The sequence below is a fragment of the Ambystoma mexicanum genome, chromosome 6p, assembly GCF_040938575.1.
Source record: "Ambystoma mexicanum isolate Mex_15411 chromosome 6p, UKY_AmexF1_1, whole genome shotgun sequence".
Lineage (NCBI taxonomy): Eukaryota > Metazoa > Chordata > Amphibia > Caudata > Ambystomatidae > Ambystoma > Ambystoma mexicanum.
The window spans coordinates 673,144,475-673,163,535 of record NC_090935.1 but is presented as its reverse complement, the minus strand read 5'-3'; the positions used below and the strand labels follow the sequence as shown (position 1 = coordinate 673,163,535).

General features: G+C 44.1%; 1 protein-coding gene across 9 annotated transcripts in view; it reads left to right on the top strand.

Annotated features, from left to right (window-relative positions):
- SSBP2 (single stranded DNA binding protein 2) overlaps window positions 1–19,061 on the top strand; it is a 1,952,970-nt gene that overhangs the window by 1,125,070 nt on the left and 808,839 nt on the right. For all 9 annotated transcript variants that reach the window (XM_069627566.1, XM_069627564.1, XM_069627563.1 and 6 more), the window contains one exon: window positions 3,842–3,931. In XM_069627566.1, coding sequence (XP_069483667.1) covers window positions 3,842–3,931 — 90 coding nt within the window. The remainder of the gene's footprint in view (window positions 1–3,841; window positions 3,932–19,061) is intronic.

Here is a 19,061-nt window from a genome sequence, read left to right as displayed (position 1 = left end):
CTTGACCTCAGAGGACTGCTGTCCGTCGTTAACTGCACGAACGGTAAGTTCTGGGCACTTTAAATGTCTTAAAAGTCTTTTGTAATGATATCTCTTGTTTTGCAGGGTTCCGGCGATGGCGGATGGCGGGCTGATGAGAGTTGAAGATCGAACCCGCGTGAGGAAAGTGCCTGGAAGCACGTAAGTAAGCGCTTGTGGCCTGCTTCACAATGCGCACTAACTGTCCCTTTTATCTTGCAGGTACAAGTTCCGAGCTTTAGAGAAGCTGAAGGGTGCTGGAATACCCACTGGATTCGGCGTGGGAAGGAGTAATGGCACGTGAGTAATAAAGTTGCCCAATGTCTTTAAACGCACCTTCTTTTGTCTTTCAGATGCGGGATGCAGCGCCGAAGGCCTCCGAAGCGTGCGAAGAGCTGGTAAGCTTTTGTCTTTCAGATGCCGGAATGCAGTGCGAAGACCTCCGGAGCATGCGAAGAGTAGGTAAGCCTTTGTCTTTCAGATGCCGGAATGCAGCGCGAGGCGTTGGTGACAGCCGATGGACCAGGTAAGAGATGCGCTGCCACTGAAGACCGTAGTGCTAACCTGTTCTTTCTTTGTCTTTACAGGTGCTGCTGAAGACTGGATTCCAGGATGGTAAGCCTTTGTTCCCTTAGGCCCAGGATCAGAAGCAGAAGACACGATGAGCGTTCTGCTGCAGAGAATGCAGAATAACGCAAAGCAAGATTCATCCATCGGGTGTGGTTTAAATAGCCTCCTGTGGTGCTTAGGTGTCTCCTTCCACAGCCACGCCTAAGAAAAGAGTTCCTGCTTTCCAGAAGAGTTCCAGTGTTCTGAACCTAGGGAGTGGCTCCTGCCCCACCCAACAGGAAAAGTAGTCCCAAACAGAAGAGGATCAGGGGTTCAACTGGCAGGTAAGTAAGCAGCATGGTCTGCTGCAAGTAAGTCCACCCAAGCATTATGAGCCCGGCGCTTCCAGCGCTGGGACTGGGCATCTTTATGAGCCTGGTGCCACTGGCACCAGGACAGGGTCCAAAAGGTCCCAATTGGGACTGGCTGGCACTCGGAACCGGGGTTATGGGTCTGCTTCCAAGGGATTCGGGCAAGTCCTGATCTTTTGGAAGCAGAGATCATGACAACAAGGCTCCGTTTTGGGTCTGCTCCTCTTTACAATGTACACTTCTGCTCTTGGGGCACTAATCTCCTCCTTAGGGTTCTCGTACTAACTCTTCGTGGACAACAACCAAATCATCTTCTCTTTTCCTGAACTCTCCTCTGAGCTCTCTATCAAAATTTCCAACTGTATCTCTGCCATTAAATATTGGGTGGCGTCACACTCTCTGGTGTTAAACTCTACCAAAACACAGGTTCTCTTCATCCCTGCCAAAAGCTCTCTTTCATTATTTTCTCTTCCTTTCCAGTTCCCACCTGAGAATATCCCCTAGTCTTCTTCAGCTAGAAACCTTGGCGTCATCTATGGCCCTTTACACACCTTCTCTACTATCTCCAAAACTGGAACAGCAGCTTGTCTCAACCTCAAATCCGGCACCTCCTTCCTTTTAGCACCGCCACGCATCTCTTAACCACTCTAGTCTTCTCTAAACTGGACTATTGTGCCAGCATCCTCTTCGGTCTCCCCAACTATGCTTTCTGTCCTCTCTGTAAGATCAGTAACTTCACGCTAGAACAAGTTACAGTGATTTCAGAAACAGTTTCTAGGCATACTACCATGACCTTTGTTCTCCAACAGAACCACAGCTTTCCACATGGCTTTCTGGTGCCTACGTCCAAAATACCCTCAACTATCCCTCCGCAAATACGTCCCCTCTCGAGCTCTTCGCTCACCTACTTCTAACTCCCTCAGGGTGAGTCATTTTTTAAAAAAATGAGCTGGTGGGTAGATCTGTCTTCGGCTGGGGCCTCCCTCCCTGCCACTCTGAAACTTGAGGAAAACCATTTCCGGTTCCGGAAGCAACTCAAGACCTTACTCCCCCTGCCACCCTCCTGCCTTGCCTCCGGCCCCCCCCTTGCACTGGGGTCTGTATCTGTACCCATATAGCCCCCCACCTCCTTTCTTTTCTTTCTGCACTTATCAGACATACCCTGTCTGCTGCCTTAAACACAACACTGCACTACCACTGTTTACTGACTTTATTTTTTTTTTTTTTTTTATGTATCATTATCTGTCCTCCTCTGCTGGGCACTTTCAACTTCTCCCCCCTTCCATGCACTTTTCCCATTCCCATGCACTTGGCGCATTCTCAATGTCACTGGGCCTAGTAAGATCGTTGTTTTGTTCTCTCATGTTCTCCTCCCCTCCTTTGCCTTGCCGCGCTATGAAACACTAACGAGCGCGATATGAATACATTATCATTCATTCATAGCCGTTATATTGGCTTTCCAAACAAGACTGGTTGTGAACAGCCTTATCTAGATCTCGCTGATTAACTTATGGGAAGCTACAAAGGCCACAAAATGCGGTGGCAAGACTTCTCCTTAAGGTAGAAATGTTTGAGCACCTGACTCCTGCACTTTGCATGCTGCATTAGGTCAATGTAAAAATAAAAGATACACTTCAAAACCCTTTGCTATCCTGACCGTGTTTACCATAGAAAGGGACCAGCTTGCTTTACTAGGAAGTTTCAGTACTGCATACCCACCAGTTCTTTCAGATCAAGTAAGACCGCAATAATCTTTTATCCCCTACTTCGATAAAAGAAAAGATGATTGTCCTTCTCATTGTTAGCTACCAATCTTTGGAATTCACTACCCAAGCACATTGGCCTTGAAGTAAACAACCAGAAATTTAAGAAACAATTTTTAACATTTCGCTTGAGCTAAAACAAACCACAAATACAAGTAGCTCAGACAAAGCTGGTGGTACTTGCCAGCTTAAGATCCAAATTATCAGAAACCTTTTACAATGGTGTTGAGCCTGCTGAAACGAAGCAGATATTCCTCGAACAGTCCTCAGGCTGAAGAGGAGTCTGCACTCCCTGTTTTGAACTGGTTGAAGTTGCCTGATGATGTAATTTGGTAGACCAATGTTAAAAGTAGTCGAGTTTGCTTCGAATTGCTGGTGCTACTTCTACTTTGTGATGTAGTAAGAGAAAGGGAATTCCTTTTTGAAAATGTGCGTAAGCGATGCAGCACTTGGTGTTGAATGTCGCATGAAGGACTATACACTTGAGACATAGTTTAGAAATGCTCATCAAAATATACATTGAGAGAGAATCCTTGACACAAAACCATTGCTTGGAGATACACAACCCTAGGTGAAGCTCTTCTAGCTTTTGATAAGTTTGCATCGCGCTTGACAATTCGTTTTAGCCTTTATTATGTTTATAAAATTTGACTGCTGTACTTATCCTACGTGGACAAAATAATAAGGCTGTCCCACAAATCGATAGAATATAAGAATGTAAAACAAACTATCTAGAGTTTTCGATATAGTACACATCTGTGGAAAATATCAGTACTTTTGCGTCATGCTAGGCATTTTCTGGTGGCTATGTGGACAGGTATATAGGGCAGTGCCCGAAGTACAGGGTCAACATGATGGGGGTGGGCTAGGGTTTTGGACAGGATGGGCCAGTTTAAGTTTTATTACTGTGCAGCTCGTAGCTTTGAGCAGTGTTTGGAATATTCTTTAAAATGCACAATTTGCATCACGATTTACACCAAAACATCCCCTTGGGTGGTACTAATTTAACATTGTCCTTTGCCATTGTGTACCACTTGGTCATTGGTGCTGCGCCTATTGTATGCCCCAGTCTGACCATGATGGCTGCTTAACGTTTAGTGTATAGTTCCTGATGGTTTCTTGTCCTGTGTTCTTTTTCAGAGTGCAGCAGCAGCTCCCAGTCCTGTGCTAGGAAACATGCCCCCAGGAGAAGGGATGCCGGTGGGGCCCATGCCACCAGGATTCTTTCAGGTATGCATAGTTTATGCCGAATTCCAGAATTGTTGAGGTTTGAAGTGAATTGCAGCATAATTTTCAGGTGCGATGGCCAGATCATGTCCACAAAGCACCCAATATGAAAGTGATGGGAGGGAGGGAGTATGCATGGCAGACTAAGGCTGGAATGTGCGCATGACTGATGGTGACGTTATGGCACCATTCAGAAATGTTTCTTTGGCGTTGGCCTTTCGCAATATAATTTGGGGGTCTAGCCTATTATACATACAACAAGGCACTAGTTTAGCCTAATAATGCAAAATCGTTTTTTGATACCTGCCCAAACCTGTAACTAAAAAAGAATTATGTTCTCTTTCAAGATTGCACATGTGAGGCCCAACAAATATTGCTGCATTTCTCAAGTTCGAGGCAAAGACACGAGTGGTGTTCACCTGATGAGTTGTTGCAAATGGTCTTTCAGCTTCGACGCCCTCTATTGGTATATGCTAAACACAATATGATATGGCATTTATAACGCGCCTATACACATGTGTTTCAAGGCTACTAAGTAGATTCTGAGCAGTGTTTTAGAGTTGTACTTGAAATATGATGTGGCGTATTTATGCACTCTCCACGTTCCCCAAATCCTGTCAGAATCTTGTTGTCTAATGGTCTTGGCTGCTTTCAAGGCGTATTGTTGTAATCGTTGATGCCATTTGAGCGAAGCAAAACAGTACTTTGTGCTCGAGGCCAAAGTCCTAAATCAGCTGTGTCTGTAGCCCAGTGGACTAATGCATCCACTACAGGGATCTATCTTTGACCTCATGTACACAAGTTCGAATCTGGCAGGCCTGTTCAGCCCTTCATCCTGCTAATACAATGAGTCATTAACTTGTTTAACCAAAGGACTGGAAATGGGAACATTTACTCCAGGAACCCTTTCCTTCTTGTGAAGGGGGTGGGAGGGCGTGAGCCCAGGCCAGGCCATGCAACACAGTATCCCTTCGTGGAACCCAAGCCTGGCGAATTGCATACAAACAGAGCATTTTGTGAACATAAGAATGCCCACAATTTTAAATTTTAAATATGTCTGTGATGGCGTTTGAGCAAGAAACCCTTTTCAGCGAGTAATGGAAGTTGAACCCTGCTCTTTTCATTGGTCACAATACTCGCCCTAACAAAAACATGTCTGTAAATTGCAAGGCATATATACCAATTGGGCAGCTTCTTAGCAGGACGTGAGGCTTTGGCGGTTTCTGCTTTCAGTCTTGCATGTCCAGTCTTCTGAAGTGTGGGCTGCTCGTGTGAGAGCTCGGCTTGAGTCCCCTGAGCTAGCCACTGGCCCTCGAGACGAATCAGAGCTCTGGCAACTCTCCTGCAAGACAAACGTTGCCACTCTATCTCTTTCCAGACCATTTCCTCTCCTGGGTAACAATATACATCGTTTATCTTGGTATAGCACTAAGACACCCCCTAGAGTGAACGTTGTGCTCCATAAAAAATGTTTGTATCTGTTATTTCTTTCAACACTCTATAGTGCACAGGATAACTGCAACCTTATTGGTGAAGCACTTTATGATTAAGGGCCAATTAAACCGGATCATGGTGAAATCATTTTTCAAGTTTTCATTTTCTAAAAGTAGGTTTTCTTTCATCTTGACTATTCATCGTTTATAGCTCTGCAGGGTATATCTGCTGTCAGCGAAGAGTGAGGCGCTAGATTCACACAGTATGAAAGTGAAGACTTACTCTTGAAGCTCTCAGTTGGGTTTTGTTTGTTTCTTCATCTACCACAAGTAGTCCTGTGACTTTCCTCTCGAATCAACACGTACGTCCTTTAAAATTCCAGACTTTTGCACCCAATATCCCAATATCATGCTACCACCACCATCTGCTCACAGCCTGGAAAATCCTTAATATGTACTGCATTTTGCTACAATTTTAGAATTGGCTATGCGTCATTTTTGTGACATTTCTTTTCGAACTGCATACTACACTCCCATTGGTTCACCAATGCCTTCAACACCTTGGCACCTCTTTAAGTGTCTCTTTCAAGCCAGGAAGCAGAATGTCAGGGGTTGGACAACACAATTAGTGCCCTTATAGTCTCCAACAGGTCCAATGAATGCAGGTGGCGTAGTGGCCTAAAATTTGATGATTAGCTGAATTACCAGTGTCAGTTTTGAAATCCACTGAAGTGGCCATTTTCACTGGCTTAGTTACCACATAATGTTGCCCACCCTACACCTCCCCGTCCACCGCAGATTTAAGAAATGCCACACCATGCACTGAGATCACCATCCCACCTCAATGCTTGTGCGATACCCCTCACCAACATACAGAAGGAGTTCAAAGAATTGAATTGCTCACTTGCACTCATGCCCCTGTTCATTACCAACCAGTACTTGGCTCACCCACCTGTTGTTGGCCCTGTACCCCTGCTTCTTGCATCCACCACAGCAGCAATTCTGGCCTTCAGCCTCCTCAACACCACATTCCAAATGGGAGCTCTCCCAGTGGAACTTAATCCTCTTCTTCAAAATAGTACTCATTAACCCCAGTGATGATCCAAATGATACAGATAAGGATACCTTACAGTCAGTGAATGTTTTCTGACAAATCTCACATAGTGAGCAGCCTACTCAATGTCACTGCTGTTATCAAAGTTAAAAAACGTGTGATTCTGCACGCACATTGGAACTGAATCTGCAATCACCAAATGGGATTATCTTAAGAATCAGGAGACAATCCATACAGTAGTTCCGATTAAATCCTGGACTTCTCTGGCACATTCAAAATGGTAGCTCATACCAACCTACTGATTTATATGGAGATCCAAGGCTGTATTCACTCGTAATATTTGTTCCCCTTAGACTTGCTTCCTCTTTCTTGTTCTACGTCCTCCAGCATCACCCACCGGCCCACCATCATCTTCTGTTCAATCTCCATCTAAACTCTCGTCACCTTCTGAGTTTCAATTGTAGCCTACTTGAAATGGATCAGAGATGAACTTGAAACACTCTGAAGGCAAAAAAATAGAGGAGTTCCGTCAACGGGCTGTCATGTTGACACCCCCACCGGGACCAGCTGAACCGCGTACCCTGCAAATGCTTACTTGCTCTTAATAATGATATCTGTTCTAAAGGAGGAAAATCTGTATTAGATTTTCTATCATCTCATTAATCAACCACCTTAATACATTTCGGTGTGCTCTGTACAAACATCATCAGCATATAAACTACTCATTAAACAAACTATTAGATTTCAAACAATGTCGCAAATGAATAGATAAGTGATGCTAAAATGAATATTCTGTTGGTTAATAGACTATACATAGCAGAATAACCCTATTGGCCAGTCCTCTACATTGAACTACATCGATTTACAGAAAATGATGATAACCTTCCATTGTATTCAGGCCAAATGGAATTTCACAGGTAAATTTGATGTTTAATTTACCTTCTGGTTCTCTTAAAATCAACTCTCTATTCCCTCTTTGAGTACATTGTTGGACGTTTCTTAATCCTACCCGTTTCAAAAAGACCACTGTTTTTATTATGTTCTGAAAAATGCATAGCTACTGGATAGGTAACAGCAGCATTTCTAATCGCTCTTATGTACTATAAACACTAACTTTAATTTTGCGAATTGTATTGCCAATGTATAACTTTGATCAAGTGCAGTTCAACCCATAAACTGCAAATTCTGTGTTAACCCCTTAAGTGCTGAGGAGGAGTATGCTTGTTCTATTAGCATAGACTTGCATGTAGCTCAGCCAGCCTTACATATAAGGAGCGTATCGGCCACTTTTACTCCCAGAAAATAGGCAAATACCTTCCCCCTCCAAAATAGGGAGTAAGAATATGGTGAAGTGTGCAAAGTGTTCATTGTGTTCCTGAGCAGACTTTCTCTCAGCCTATCACTTTGAATGTGGAAACTTAAAAGCACCTGCATCATCACGAAGCAACGCTCATTGTGTTCAGAAGTGGTCAGAGCGGGGGCGAGGTGGCTTCAATGATTGTGTGGAGTTTGCTATCCATACCCATACCCATACCCCTTGACACCAGCAAGTGACGGCAGAGCATTTTGTTTCCTCCTTACTTGCAGGGTAGGAGGTGAAAGTACTGACATTGTGCATAGCTCAGAGATGTGATTCCACAACCTACATTTTAGAGTGCCTAAACTGTGCGCCCTTCTCTTAAACTGCTTTGAACTTTAACTTATTGGCAGTCCGGCCTCATAGTGTTTGGAAATTGTAACCCTTAATTTAATTTTTCTTTGTTTTTGTGTGTAACATCAAGACAAGGTGTTCTGTTACCCCACAACTTGACTTACATTTTATATATATAGTGGGATGTTCAGAGTGATTTTATAGAGATTGAGGCACTTTTTTCAGTACTGATTAACTGTTTATTGAAAAGGCTGGTGTAGGGCGACTATGGGCAGGTAGCCTTTGAGCCCATATGCTTAACTATTCAAATTTAACCGAGTAATGGTTGCTCTCCTGAGAAGCAACATGAATCAAAAGCTGGAAGCCTTTGACCCCAATTAACCAACTGAATTGGTCCCACCCTTGCACGTAGCGGCAGAGGCAGTGTTATTCAGCGGCACCCCGCCTCCCCCTGACCAAAATGAGCTTCAAAATGCAGATGTGGAGACAGAGGGAGGGAGTGGGTCGGCTGTGTTCTCCATACGCAGAAAGGGGAGTGAAAAGCACTGACTTCATTGAGGTGGGAGGAAACCATGGCACAGCCATTACTCCCCCTGCTCAGCAACCACCTAAGGTATTATTAGTTAACAAGCGTGATCGATCTGACAGCATGTCATTTAAGAGTGGTGAAATATCTACATAATTGTTTATTCTGTCAGAAATAGACCTGGTGTCTGATGTATCTATTCTAGCCCCGGCGATTTCTCATGAACTGGGAAAACTAGTTTCTTTCTCTGGATTTTAAGTCAAATTAATGGACTCCACCTGAGACACCGGCAGAGCAAGATAGCCTTACGGAAAATTATACTACATCGTCCTTTTGATTCTCTCGCCCAATGTGAGGTAGTGTACTCACCCTTGAGCAAAGTATGTCCTCCCACTTTGAAGCATGAGGGCTTAGTGGACACAAATATGGTTAAAGTGAGAATATTAGTCCACAACATTGAGATCCTGGGTTGTCGATAGGTGGGTATTTTACGGGAGTGGTCTCGCCTGGAAGGGGGCCAAGAGGTACCTCTGGTAGACTGGTTATCATTCCCGGTTTTGACCCGTCTCCTGGATACAATGGATCGAGAGTATGGTACCCTAAACTTCTGAGTGGGGGCGGTACGAATGACGCTGAAAGAAATGTGTGCACAGATAAACTATATTGAGGGTTTTATTACTGCTTCCACCATGATGCAGTGGTCCGTTGAATTGGGGGGGTATCACCTAGATTGAAGGACCAAAAGGTCCATAAGGAAAACAAAATGTGATATGGCGATTCTAAGTCCCGCCCCCCTTGGAAGGTATTGATTGGCTAGCAGCCCTGTGCCGAGTGACGGTATTCTTTCTAGCCTTATGGCTTTACCCGTTAAAACAGAGTCTGTACCGGCAGCGACTGTGGAGCCAATTCATGTATTTCCCTCAGTTGAAATTTTGGGTTTAATGGTGTTGGGAGAAAATTGAGCCACTGAATTACCCTTAAATAGTAGCATGATTGAGATACCAACGTAGAAGCAATCTCTGTTCGTAGAGCAAGAGAGGGTAAATAACATGGGGAAACATTATAAAAAAATCCAAGAACTGCAAAGCCTCATGTAGGCAACAAAATAAGGGATCTAGACAATTCTTACGCCATCTGAGCATAAAAGTAGATGAAACGGTTGATAATCATCCCTTGATAACGGAAATGGGAAGGCACCCAGTAGTAGAAGATGGTAGTTCTCACAAAAATCAGCAATTGAGGGGAGCCATTAAAGGGGGCTGTCTGCCCAAAGGCTAGGGCACTATTACAAAGTTCATCTCATCCATTGTAGGGGAGGAGGTCTCTGTTAGATCTGAGTAATATCTCTGTGCACCCAGGTTTGGGGTGCGTAGGGGTAAATGATTTCCCAGAATTGAGTCCTGGTGAGGTAGGTGAAGAGACAAGTTGGATAAGTTTGGGTATGGGAAAGAGTATTAAACTTATCAACCCCACCCTCCCACCCCCACAGTTGAAGAGCATGCTACGTCCAACTGCAGTCTCTTTTAAACAGAGGGTAGCCCCTCAAGAGATCTTTCCAATATTTAAGACCCTGGCGGAAAAGAGGATTCTGCTTAAACAAAATGACCACTAGAAGAGAAATGCTTTGGCTCAAATTTCCCCACAAGGTTGTGGTATTAAAATTAATTGGGGGAGGCCTCAGCCAAAGGGAAGTAAAGGAAATAAAAAAAGAGGGGGCTAAGGTGAAAGAAAACAAAGAGGGGGAGCCCAATTGCCTATTCTTAGGGCGGCTCTTCTAGGAACCGGGTAACCCCCTGAATTGTAAATATATTGTATCCCTCTTCTCTGAAATCCTGAGGCTAGTCAATTCAAGCAATATTTGTTTGGTTCACTGTGTATGATGATTGCATAAAGTTTGTACTTGGCCACAGATATTTAAGAATGATATCATGGCCGAAGGCAAAGTCTTACTATCTCTTGGCTATGACATTTTTGAAACATTTGATAGGGATCCCCACGACTCGTTTAATTCAGGCCCTGGGGCAAGAACACCAAAGGAGGAATCAGCTAAACATCTGACTATCAGGCTGAGGGGAGGCCCGAATGCCTGGGTGAAATGGGAGTTAATACCAATTCAAAAAGAGAAGTTTTGTACGACTGGCCCAAAATTGTGAATTCTATACATAGAGCATCTGCGTACAGTGATCAGGAATCTTGAGCATCCCAAATCCAAATGCTAAATTGGAACTCAAGAGATATGCAAACATAATTAAAAGTAAGGAAATGTTGGTTTCCTACATTATTATTTTTTTGCAAGAAACACTTATGTTGGATGTATCCCACATGGACAGGTATGAAGTCTGTGTTACCCGTGCATGAAATAAATTAAAGGCCGTCCTTATGTGAGGTTGCTAACCACTGTGAAGCGTAATCAGGGCATTACCATGACACTAATTGTCAGTGAATTAACGTAGAAGGGGTTTACTGTTTAACATGTATTTTAATCTAAGTAGCATGGTTTTAGATGGGTTTTTCACATATTTTTCATTTCTAATGCGTGGTGCGACTCCTGGACGAAGAAGCCTCCAACATTGTAGTTGGCGATTTTAATTCAGAATCCCTGAATAACGAGTAGTACTTGAAACCTGATAGAATAATGGTCTAAAAAAAAAGAGGTGAATCGTCCTTCAGATACTGCACAAATTGGCCACTTGGGATTTAATTCCCCTTAATGGCATAACCCAGGGAGATATTCCACCTAATTTCTTCTGGCATAACGGCCTGTGAAGATCGACCCAGGATTATATCTTTGTTCGCTGGACCTTCTAGCAAAGGGTGGCGTTTTGGAGATTGTTGAGTCAACTGTAAGTGATCATTCTATGTTGAGATATGCGGCCCCAATAAGAGACCCTTAGAGCCCTGGCCATATCTAGCCTTAAACTCAGAATGAATCCTAGAGATCAGTGTCAGATGGTGCTATGGAATGGACAAATCTTATTACAAAATTATTAAGTTAAAGTATTAACAAAAGTCTCCTACGTGACCCTTTGGACTTTGGGCCCATTGTACACTCTGTTGGGGGAGCTAATGTCTAAAAGAACATTGGCTGAAGGGGGCAGACCACTAATGCACAAGAATGCCTTTGATCTTGAGATTTGGAACCGTAAAAAGTATTTACATAAGAATATAAGACTACTGCAAAATAAAAGACTATGCCCTTTTGTTGAGATTTGGACTTTGAAATCTAACTTTAGGCACTTGCTGGGGGGCCATGCATTTCTAATGCAGGCAAATGACGCTGAAATATGTCGAGTTGTCTGTCGTGTATGTTTTAACAATTTTTAGAGCTTGATGAAACCAGCTGGTGTGGATGCTTTTTGGCAAGTTCAACCCATGAAGACTTGGATTGCGCACTTTGAAGATTTGTATAAGGTTGGGAAAGTGGGTACCATTTTTTTTTTCCTTGCACTGCATAGCTGATGCGGCTCTTTAAATTGGGCTGTGAATGATATCATTCTGATAAATTGCAGTCAAAAATCAAACGCACCTGGTCCCGACGGCTTGTCAGTAATTACATTAAAATCTGATGTAGTCCTATGGGCAAACATTCTCTCAGCTTTGTTCTCTAGCATAATAACTTTGCAACTTGGAAGTTGGCAACAGCGGTGAGGGGGCAGGTTTTCCCTCCTGAACTATAGGCCTATTTCGCTGTTGGATGCAACAAATAAAATGTTTGCGAAAATGCTGCTGAACGAGCTCCAAATCTGGGCCCTGAAATCTGGCAAATTGGATCCCTACCAGTCAGGATTCAAGAAGGGAACGGGACAGGCCTAAATTCTTTTGTAGTCTCGCTGTTGCAAAACAAGTCCTTATATCTTGCCTTTTTAGATGTGAGCAAGGCCTTTGCTTGTGTAAATGGATAATTTTGTGGGAACAGCTTTTTAATTGTGGTTGTCCAGTACCCCTGATTGGCATTTTGGTGGCCTTGCATAACAAGACTAAAATTAGGGTCAGACTTGACACTCAGGGGTCCTGCTCACAATGTATCAACACAAATCAGGGACTCCACTAAGGTTTTGTTTTGGCCCCTTTTTTGTTTAATTTTTATATCAAGGACATGGGTTCTTGTTGGGGCCAAAAACGCACTAACCCTCCACATTTGGGTCCTGCGATAATCCAGTACCTAAGCTACACAGACTATACTATCATCTTCGATCTTTGACTACAATGGGCTCTTGATGGTATGAAGGAGTATTTATTTAACCTGGAGCCTCAACATCAATAGTTTGAAGTAAAAAATGTTGATTATGAATGCAGGCATATCCAAATGGAAATCCTTTAATTGGAGTATTTCATTTTAGGTTTTGGAGGTGGTGAACTAATTCAATTGTCTCTGTATCAGGAAAGGTGAACACTATCCCAGTTGATGCAGTTTGACCACAGATTTGGGAGGTATTCCGTCCTACCGATGGTTAATCTGTATACACAGGAAGTTGTCCCAAAGTAAATTTTTGGTGCCGAGACCACAACAGGGGATATACCATGGTCCAAATTTGAAGCAACTCTGTGGCGTATGGTGTTACAGCTTCCCAACTCGGTGCCAATGGTGGGAATTCGCCATGAATTCCCCATCCTACCTTTAGGAATACTGGGGGAATGGAGGGTCCTTCAATTATAGGCGTCGGTTTCGTTGCCTCCGCAATCCTCTTTGTGTCAGTTTGGCCCTCGAAAAAGTACAATGTACAAGTAAGGTCCTTTCGACTTGGGCCCAAAATGTGAAGTGGTGCTGGCTAATATAGATTCCTCTGCCGTGAAACGTACTACACACCCAAAGAAAGTAAAACTGAAACTCCTCAGAAGTGAATGGATCAAGTGCAGGGAGCCCCTAGTGGAACACTGATGATTTAATGATCATTTTAATCGGAATATTAAGAATGTTAACATCGTTGCTCCATTTCTGACCAAACACCCATCGAGAGATATCGGACCCACAGTGCTAAGGTTAAAATTAAACTTGCTGCCAACAATGGAAGTTCTCGGTAGGAGGCAGAGGCTTACAGAGGACCAAAAATTATGTAACTATTGAGACCCTGAAACACTTGTGCTTGGAGTGCCCTGTACACGATGATGTACGGCACGAATGCTGAGTAGATTCATACACAATGGCGAGGTGAACTGGTCTTGCCAACTATGGGTGCAGATTTTAAACACAAATTAAATTTCATTGCTAATAGTTATTTTAGAATTTACGGAAATAGTGCTGCTTGGTGTTAGTATTGTATTGTAATGTCTTGCTCTGTTTTGTTGGTTATCGCATATGAATTGACTGTAGGTTTTAAAACTTCTGTCTGCTTTGCCTATGAATTGACTGTATGAATTGCAAACTCTTTTTACCAGTTTTTATTTTTTAAAACGTGTTTATTTTTGTTCGATACACGAGAGAGCATACATCATAACAAACAAAATTATAGCAAATTATTAAGCCCAATCAGTCCCTTTTCTTTCTGCTAGCCCTCCCCCCTCCTCCCGCCAACCCTCAGTCTTCACTCAATTCTTGGTCGTCTGCCCGCCGTTCCATGTCTGTGTCCTCCACCGATGAGGCGTTTGCCACCGCACATGGCTTGAATGTTAGAGCCGGATAGCTCTCGTCGTAGTCTATTAACGGCGAGCAGATGTTTGTGAAGCGATGAAGTAGACCCCTACTTGCAGCTGTGATTTTCTCTGCTATGAAAATGTCCCATAGTTTTAGCCACCACAGGATCATTAGGGGGCCCTCCGCAGATATCCATGTTCGCGCTACCGTGATCTTGGCTGCTAAGAGTAGCTGGGTTAGGAGGGCTGCTGTTCTGCCAGATCTTGGGTATATGCCTGGGATCGGGGCTCCTAGTAGGATTGATTCCGGCTCCAGGGGCAACGTGATCTTCGTTATGTCCGCTATCGCCAGCGTGCATTTGGACCAGAACTTTGCGACCACTGGACACGACCACCACATATGTATGAATGATCCTGGGAGGCCACATTGGCGCCAACAGCGGGGGTCCAAGGACTGGTTGATGTGGTGTAGTCGGAGTGGAGGATAGTACCATCGTGAGAGTAGTTTATGGGCACATTCTCGATTAGTGATGCAATAGGAAGAGCAATGGGCACGAGCCCAAATGTCTATCCACGTCTGGTCCTCTATCGGATGATCCAGGTCCGCTTCTCATTGAGACATGTAGGTCGCTCTGGTGGTGAGAGAGTTTGTCTGCAATAGCTTGTATATCGTCGAGATCCGACCTTGGTAAGGGGGTCTGCTAGAGTCGGCTCTATAGGGTCCAATTCTCGAGTAGCCGCCACGCGAATTGATGGATGGGAGCACCAATGTCGTAGCTGTGCGTAAGAGAATCTGTCTGTTTCCCTTAGGTTGAAGGTGCTCTTACATTGTTCAAAGGTGAGAGGGCAGCTCCCTTCAAAGAGCTGGCCCAGGGAGCCGAGACCTCCTGCGATCCAGTTGTTAAAATTCGCGGGGTGGGCTCCTGATGAAAATGTCGGGTTATGGAAGACTGGGGCTGATGGGCTCAGGTCCCTTGAGATGCCCCTATATTTGCGTGTCCATTCCCAGGCTTTCAGGGTATGCTTGGTGGAGGATAGCAGTTTTGATTTGTTATTAACTGTAATGTTATAGAAATGTATTTCTATTCTAATTGTTTAGGTTGTGTGAGAGGTTCGATGTTGTAACCAGAACACACAATAAATAAATTAAAAGAAATATCAACAATACTGCCGACAAAAAAATCGGAAACCGACGCATAGAACCTCTTGCCCCCGTTTTCACTCACACAACTCCATAGATATGTTTGTACCAGTAGTGCACGTACTACCACAGGAACAAACTACTTTAATAAGTGTCTGATCGAAAGAAGTAAACGTGTATCTTTTAATAAGCATGAATAACTAGGTGCATAGAAATAATTATTCCAAAAACATTTCCATTTTTCAGGTAACACATGTTTACACGCTTATATAAAATACTCCCATTGGGAATTGGATTCCCTAAAAAATTATTTTACTCCCAACTTTAAAAAATAGGGAGTAAAATACTCCCACTTCCAATCTTTTCTGGAGCACTGAACTCGGCATTTAATATCAACATGATCTGATTTAATCTATCCATGTCACTTGTGCTATCTGAAAAATCAATGTTTTTAAGGCTGGTTTACAAGTACTGCAGAATCAGCATGGGGAGTGGGTGTTCCTGCATGATTACCTAAACAATTGAAAGGGTTCCTTAGTTCCACATAATGACTTTTCGTAAGAATGTCCCCCAAGCTCCTGCCATAAACCTGTGGTTTATTTCCTATTACTGTAGGAAGGTTTTTATCCTTTCTCAGTAAGTGCCAATGTTTATTTAAAATCCCATTCCTTTTACTTGATTGAAAACCAAACGTAGTTCTAAATCTGATGCGTTTTGGTGCAGAATATGCTGGGAAGGGAACAAGCCCATCCCCCCCTCCCTAGGCGCTTTAAGGTGAGGTGAGCCCCATTGAAAGAACTATAATAAACCAAGGGGGCATCCTAAAAGTCCCCACATGATCATAATATTGTATGCAATTTAGACAGAGGGAACGTATACACCATTTTTGTAGATATTAGCACGCATAGGGCCTGTACGGCTATGCAATATTTAGTGTGTTAGACACAGGCAGCGAGCATGAAGGGGAAATCTGGATAGGTCCAAGCGCTGATGAGAGAGGCCCACACCGCTGACTTTCACAGAAACCCTTCTTTGTTTTAAAATTGTTGCCAATATGTTTGTTCTAAAAAGAATTTGCCCTGCAAGGCCACGAGACAGAACTGGGCTCCTTGGTATAAGTGTTATCACAAACAGAGAGAAGCAGGCCTCCAGCCCCCATCCGGCTAACTACGAGTAATAGCCCCTGCAACTGCCCTGGTCCCGAAACCTCAGAATTCCAAGACACCAGTTGATCCCAGCTCACCGACCATAAACCAATCAACCATAAAGATCTAAGCGTATGGTCGTTCTACCTTTATTTTACAATGACATGGTTTGTAGTGCGAGGTACAGGGAGGCATATAGTTCAAAAGTGAGGGTGAAAGCATTGGGAGCTGATGATGCAATCGGAAATGAGTGCAGTATGTGTGGGTCGGGCTGACCTCGAGACTCCCCCTGTTCCAGTCTTCGGTGCACTGTATAATGATAGAGTAGCATTGTTCACAAATGTAGCTAATTGTTTCTTTGGCCTTCGTTCCTTGACGAGCCCAGGAGAAGCCATGTGATGGATGGATGGATGGATGGATGGATGGATAACGGACGGACGGATGGATGGACTGGGCTGGGACCAATGACCTGGCATCTCCTATGGAGCAGGCGGACCAAGTTAGGGTCGCACCAACCAGACATGCAGGTTTTCACTGTATATGATGACATCACTTATGATGCTGTGTCTCCTTAGAAGATTCTGCTTGTACAGTTTTTGACAGAACGTTCCGTGACAGCAGAGTTCTTTGCTGATGCACTTATTTTTGTAGAAATAAATACTTGTTTCACTTGCAAGAGCATATTGGGCCTTTTTCCGTAGCGGGTTGTATTTTTTCTGGTGTGAGCGTTTAGGGGCGTGCCTTCAAATATTTCCCTTATACTTTTTTAAACAATTCAGTTCTTGGAATTTTAGAAACTTTCTCTAAAGCTTGCTTAATTTTGGTTTGTAAACTCTCGTATTGAAACACATAGTTAGTTCTCTCTTTACAACTCGCGTATATAGAGCAATTTTCTGTTTGCCCTTTAAAATTCTGAATAGGGTACATTGTTACTTGATGGATGAGAAGAGGTAGCATGCAAATGGAACTACCAGCTATGACTCTTGTGGTGCTTGTTAATCTGTTAATATTTTGATACTATAAATATTCTGCCATCTAGTGGTAGGTCCAGATATATTATAACTTTTTGACTTTCAGTGTAAAAGTAGGATTCAGCAGGGGCTTTCCCGTCAGAATATGCTTACCATGCAGTTACCCATAGTGCCTCTCGGTGCCTATGCCCTTAGAGTGATGGTTTTCCACTTTTATGACTATTACTGGGTATGTATGTGTGTATATATGTTTTAATGCATTCTTGCTTAGAAAAATGAATAGAAAATGAACAATGTTTTGTTACGTTCTAGTTTGTTTCAGTGATTTATGTTTGCCTGTTAGGGAGCACAAACACTATGGGACTCATTACGAGAAGCGCAGTAAAAACGGGGTTATTACCGGCATGGCAGAATGAGCGGGTCCGTGCTCGTATGACGCTGCTAATAGCGGGTGATTACGAGTGTGCGAGCACGCGCAAACTCCCTTGCCGGTAATGGCCATACCGGCATGCCGCTAAAGGCCCTCCAACCCCCCGATAGCGCCATCACGGGACCCGCCGATACCGCCACCGCTTAGGAGGAACCCCTAAATACCGACCCGGTAATACCAACATGCTAATACCGGGCTTGTAAAACCGGACCCGGAAATAACGTCATCGCGTCGGAACGGGAAATGGGCCAGTGGCCATCTTTAAAAAGACAATCCATTGCAATCCTCCCAAACCACAAGTTGATTCGTGGAGAGCTATGTGGCAATACTCTCAGGATCTCCATGGCTACCCGGAAGACCACTCCCCGGCTGCGGAAACAGCGTTTCTCCGACGCTGAATTGAATATGTTAGCGGACACTCTTGCTGCACATGCAGACCTCATTAAATCCCATGACATTACGCGTGAGGTCCAGCAGAAGAAAAAGGACATCTGGCAGAAGGTAGCCCGCAAGGTGTCGGCTGTGGGGACTACCCCACGTACTGTCTGGGACTGCCGGAAGAGGTGGGATGACCTCAGCTTGAGGGTCTGCAACATCATGGCAAGCAACAGGAGGGCAGCCATGGCCACAGGCGGGGGTCCCCACTCTCCTGCAAAAATGATGCCCTGGGAGGAGACTGCAAGCAGCTTCATAGATCCAGAGTCCATCGAGGGATTCGGGGAGATGGAGATGGGTGCGGCATCATCCCCAGAAGGAGGTGAGTGACCCAGCAGATCCCTGTAGGGGAACCATGACACAAGTGATGTGGAAGAGAGTCTAGGCAAGGCAATGCATGCCCCAACACCCACATTAACATATCCAAGTCCAGATTGCGGCACAAACCCTGCCAGACAGAAATGCATGCTGAGTGTCAATCCCAAAACCAACACACGGCCAACACACCTGGACCGTGCCCATGTAACACATCACACAAACCCCAAATCAACGGCATGCCACCTGCCATGCAGTGAATGCCAGAATGCCCCCTCAGAACACCCTGTGTGACACACCTGTAAGACATGAATGCATGATTGAATGAATATTGAACAGCACAATGTTATGCTTCTGGCATGTAACACCATCACTGATGCCCTGCATCTCTTCTACCCCCCAGGCACCGATGAGGAAGATGGCAGGCAAGACAACACCGCAAGGGCATCCACGTCCCACCC